The 5,545-nt window shown below is 42.7% G+C and overlaps 1 protein-coding gene across 1 annotated transcript; it reads left to right on the top strand.

The window, feature by feature from the left end:
* Nucleotides 1-703: 703 nt before the first annotated feature.
* Nucleotides 704-1,165, top strand: LOC310960874 (uncharacterized protein; the record flags this gene model as incomplete). Its single annotated transcript, XM_083932709.1, has 1 exon — nucleotides 704-1,165. The coding sequence occupies one exon, from the start codon at nucleotides 704-706 to the stop codon at nucleotides 1,163-1,165; it is 462 nt and encodes a 153-aa protein (XP_083788835.1).
* Between the last annotated feature and the right edge of the window lie 4,380 nt (nucleotides 1,166-5,545).

Below are 5,545 nucleotides of genomic sequence, written 5' to 3'. Positions count from 1 at the left end.
TAATATCACTGAATGAGACCGCTCAACAGTTAACCTCAACACCACCCCACCTCCCTGAATTCACTCTGCTGAGGGAGCCAATCAGAGCCTTGAATCCTGTCTACCACTTCCCGTAGGCCCCTCCCCCTCCCTTCTGTGATTATATAGTCCATGAACATCACCAGACACACACTCACACACACACAGACACCACTGCTGCTGCTGATGCTGCTGCTGCCTCGAGCAGCTCGGAAGACAAGACTAAAAATATTCACCCATTGATGGACACTGGAAAATAAACGGTGAGTGAATTCCTCTTGCAGCTGTGTGTGTGTGTGTGTGTGTGTGTGTGTGTGTGTGTGTGTGTGTGTGTGTGTAAGGCTTAAAATAAATCACAATTCACTCTGTACATTTTATACACCTTGTTTTTATCTGTGGCCAAGCTGAAATGTTGTCTTTTCCTTGTTTTTAAGTGCTCTTGTTTCATCCTGTCTCCTACTTCTATATTCAGCTCTTCTCTCTCCTATTGCAGGCACATGCAGGCAAGTACTGAGAGAAACAACAACAGTAGAAACCTCACTGGCATTGACAGCACTAGAAGCAGCCTTAGAGAACCCCCCTGTAGCATCACAAGTGCCCGTAGCAACAATCTGACGCACGCTGAGGGGACCACCGCCAACAGGCAGCCTTTCTCACACCGTTACCCACGGACAGCAGCTCCGAGATGGGCTGCTCTTCAGGCCGCCAGCCCCCGGCCCTTCACCCAGACCTGGTCTGTGGCCACAATGGCGAGGCCAACACCTTACCCCAGGATAACGACAACCAGAACCAGGGTTTGAATGGCTGCGGAGAAGGAGGAGAAGGAAGCGTTGGAAGAGACCCGGCCAAACCTCCAGAGTCTCTTCACACACTGGAGAGGCTTACCCAGGCTACAGGCGGGACAGAAAAGTCCTGGTACCGCTGCGTGTTCCCGTTCGGCGTGATATCACTAGTGATCGGCATGGCGGGCACCGGGGTGACGTTCACTTTTGACACTCTGCTCCAGACCAAAGTGGTGTCAGTGGCACTGCTGTGCGCTGGTGTCGTGATGCTGCTCGTGGCAGCCGTTTGCTGGAGGGCCCACAGACTGAGGAGGAGGAAAAAGAAGGAAGGTGGATTCTTCACTGCTGATCAGGGCACTTTGTGATGGAGGGTGAACTTCCAGTCAGATCCTTGCTAGTCAGGACAGAGAGTACACTTCAAGTTGGACAACATAATAGGAAGATTATGATAAAGGGACATCCATGCTTTTCTTCTATGCACGAGGACAGAGTGATGAAGAGTTGAATAATACTGGAGACATTGTGCCAGGGAAACATTCAGACAGGAAGACATATTTGTGTTCAGAAAAAGACAGTTTAGCATCATCACCATCCTGAGCAGATACAAAGGGTAATGTATGCATCACACTAGAACTCCCCCTTTCCTTTACTTTCTTTGTCATTTTTTATGATGGATTTTCTTGAGGATCCAGTGGAGCACTGTATATCATTGCTCTGAGACTTATTGTGTCAGGGAAGTTTGTGAGAGACAGGCACCTCAGGAATAGTTATTCTTTCTGGTCCTCCATCTGCAGACTGACTGCACAGCTTCCCTAAAGAAGCATGGTTGTGTGGAATAGGAGGTATTATTAATGAACAGATATCAGCCTAGTCATCAGAGGAAACAGTCTTTAAGAAATAGTCAGACTTTTGTGTTTGTGCATGCTGGTTTAATGGTGCAATTGGCTTACAGGGAGATCGTTTTTGGTAAGCGTTTAAGGAGCTCAGGACTAAAAAAATTGTCGCTGTGAAAACCTGGTCTGGCTTGCAACAAGGATTCCCCCCTCTCCACAAAACCACAGTCGAGGTTCCCTTTTGCACGTACACCCCTTAGTCTCCAACTGCTCGTTAGGCGAGTGAAGCAGCGAATCAGGCAAAATCACACAAGATATGCTGGCATGCTCGACACATTTCCCTTGAGTGAGTAATTCTACACATGCACTCTCTCTTTCATGTGTCTGTCTGCAGTCCAATTTCGTTATCAAAGGTCAACACTTTCTCTTCCTGCCACCAAGCTTTGTGGTGGAAACCCACGATCTGCTGTGATGGATCAGTAGAAAGCACCAATCCTTTAAGTATTAAGCTTTTGTGGTAATGCATTTTTCGTCCCCGGTACATGAAATTGCTCTCCCTGGCAGTCTTAAACCCGTCACAGGTGACTTGTACATTGTATGACAAGGGAATCCCATCACACACATGCTTCAGTGAACACACACCAACAAAGACGAAGCCCACGGCCGCCTGATTACTCTGATCCTCGCCTCCTGCTGAGCATTGAGCATTGAGGGAAAATCAATGTTTTTCCTCTTTTTACCCTTTGCTCTCAAAGGAGGGATTTAAACTTTGGTTTATATGAGGTTAGCTTTTATGACAGAGTGGTAGCTATTGTGAAAACCCATCTTAATGCCTTTGTCCTGGATATTGTCCTCTCTTGAACACCTACAGTAGAATCAGAAGTCAGGTGTTTTTTAACCAACTAGTGATCAAAGGCTCTTTGTAAATCGTTTCTTGACGGAAGAGCAAATTCTTAGTTGTGGATCAAAAAATGTAGCAGTGTGTTACCCACAGTAACTATGACAGTGAATGGTCTTTAGCAGCCGGTGACGTGGGGTTGAGGAGGACCCAGCAGCTTCTCGTCAGCTGTAGCGATGTTATTGTATTTAGTATTTGATTTCTACCTAAATGTTTATTGAGAATAACAAGTGGTCCAATTTCTCTTCTCTTTTTTTCTTTGCATGGAGCTGCGACTACAGTTGTCATGTGGAGCAGCAGCTGTAGAAATGTGTATGTGTGTATGCACACCAAAGCCACACTTAATCTATCTCCCTTGGTTTCCCTGCTTTCTCCTCCTTGTCCTTTTCCAACACATTCTCACTCCCAACTCAGAAACAGCGGCTTGATCAAGACCCTTTGGTCTCACATTTTTAGCGCTCTAGGTACCCCCTTTGACATTTTTAACGTACAGGGTAGGATGAGGTTTAGGCAGAAGTACTTTCATTATAGGTTAATGTAAAGATTATAGTCTGTGTTAAAATAAGCAAAATTACATCATTGATGCACCTAACTCGATTTACGTAGGTTTCGTACGTAACAATGACTTTTGATTTCACACGGGACACGAATATCAGTCTCTTGGGTGAAAGTCTGCGTTTATTTGACCCACCCATCCACCCTGACTGCCTTCCTACATGGACTTTGTTGCTCTTTGGACCACATTATCTCACTGCGCTGTGGTTGAGCAGTAGAAAGCCTTGTGGGTCAGAATCAGACAATGAGGACCTTTGAACAAGCTGCTGTATTTAACGAGTTGGGACTGAGACCTGGTTGTCCTTTCACTTTTGCTCATATAACCCAAGACGATCTAAGATAATCCTTCACAGTATTGGTGTGTTCATTCTTGTGCACACATATTTGTTCTGAAATACTGTGTATTCTTCTTAATGACATATCATAAATACTGTCAGTACTGTGTCTAACAGTGTAGCCACATTTCTGAATGTACCTCCAACAGTGAGTGTCTTATCAATATCGTTGTGCCGACTGTAAAGACTATTTGTGTATCGTCTATTTTTAGTAGACAGAGCAAATTTAGATTTTACAGAACAGTATGTATCTTTCTCAGGCAGTAGCCTAGACTATTGTTTTTATTTCTCTTTCAATGGCTCTCTGGTTGTAATGATTTCAAGTGTATTGCTGTGAGTGTTAATTGTAACTGTTTCATTCCAAAAATGAGACATATGCCATTTGAAGAAATCGACACAAACAAATTGACAATTTCCATTAAACTGAAGCACATTTTGGGTTATAATTATTATAGTTATTTTTAAGGACAGAAATATGTTTTGTTTTTTGTTTTTTTAATCTTCACACACAAATTTCAGATTTTATTTTTTTAGCCAAACAAATAAATATCCATAGGTTTTGGAATGAAATTATTCCATTGCTTAAGTGTTTGTGGTCAATTTGCTTTGAGTTCATGGAATGGCCCAGCTTTTCTCTGAGTGCCTTTTACTTGCAACATTGTTATTGTAAGCTGTGCAGGCCTGCTTGTGCTGGTGATAGAGTAGCCCAAGAGACATTGAAATATGTTATAGGGCCTTTAGTAAATAACCAGAAATACCAAATATATTTATCAAGAAGTTTATTTTTTCTCTCTTAAGTGTGTGTACATTTTTGTTGTGAACTGCAAGCTGATGAATCACTGGATTAAATACAAAAGTCAGTTTGGAAACAAGCTCTAGAGTTATTTATTTTCACACTAAGTGCTGCTGAAATGCCATTTAGTAACATTGGTAAAGGTATTCTTATGGAGCGGTTAGCAAGCAGTCATGTTATCATTTGGTACTGTAGGGGACTGATTTCATATATAGTAAAAAAAAACATTTTAATACCCTACAGACTGGCCTCTGACCTTTTAAAGGCCTTTTTGAAGGCTTTTTAAAACAAATGGTAAGTCTGTGCTCATTTAATTAGGCAATCCTTGCAGTGTTTTGCTTAATTCTAACAACAGCATTTTAGAATTGCCCACAATGGCAACGCCAACAGGCTGACGTTAAGCTGGTATAGTATAATGTTTACCACATTTAACATGCACAAACCTATTTCTGCCTGATTTGTGCCACATTTGTGTGAAAATTTGATGGGCATCGCACCACAGTTGCGCTTGAACAACTTTCTGTTGTTTTACAGCCACTGGCATCCATTTATGTTGTATTTACGCCTTGTTAGACTAAAATATAAATTCAGTGTTGTATTCTGCACATGCACTGACTTTTCTACATCTGCAGAACCAACCGGGAAGCTGGTTCAGATCGGGCAATGACAAAAATGATAGTGTAGCATGATAACATTTGCTTAATAGCACAGAAACATTAAGTAAAACTGAGGAAGGATCTCCAAAATCACAAGGATACATCTTCTAGGGACCATGGATGTCTGTACCAAACTTGTCCATGCAGCAACCTGCCCTTGTCCAACACAAATAAAGAAACCTTGACCTTGACTTCATGGTAATTCATCGAATAATTGTCAAGATTCAGTCTGGACCAAAGTGGGGGATAGACTGACCGACAGCATCCTTGTGATGGGATCACATCAGCTGCAACGCCAGATCGAGCCAGTGGTGGAAAGTGTTGGGGCAGTGGCCCCTTCGCTACTTCCTACCCATCTACATCATCAGAACTTGGCCTTTATTTTGTTCTTATCTACACACCTGAGTTTTTTGAGTGTATCTTGTATGGCTGTGATGCTACCGCAGTGACAAAATCTGGCCACAGACAGACATACAGCAAAATACTGAAAACTTGGTAGTTCCCATTATAGTAGGTGTTTTCAGGACCACAATTTTCAGTGATGACACAGTTTTTGTCAATGAAAACTGCCACGACTGGTAATTAACTGTTAGGAGTCACTGTGACCATACCCATGCCCTACCTGTCTTGTCTAGAACTACAGAGCATTTTGACAAAGGCTCAGGGACTTTAGAG

The sequence above is a fragment of the Echiichthys vipera genome (assembly GCF_963691815.1).
Source record: "Echiichthys vipera genome assembly, chromosome: 18".
Classification (NCBI taxonomy): domain Eukaryota; kingdom Metazoa; phylum Chordata; class Actinopteri; order Perciformes; family Trachinidae; genus Echiichthys; species Echiichthys vipera.
The sequence above is the reverse complement of the archived record's forward strand: the minus strand, read 5'-3'. Positions and strand labels throughout refer to the sequence as shown.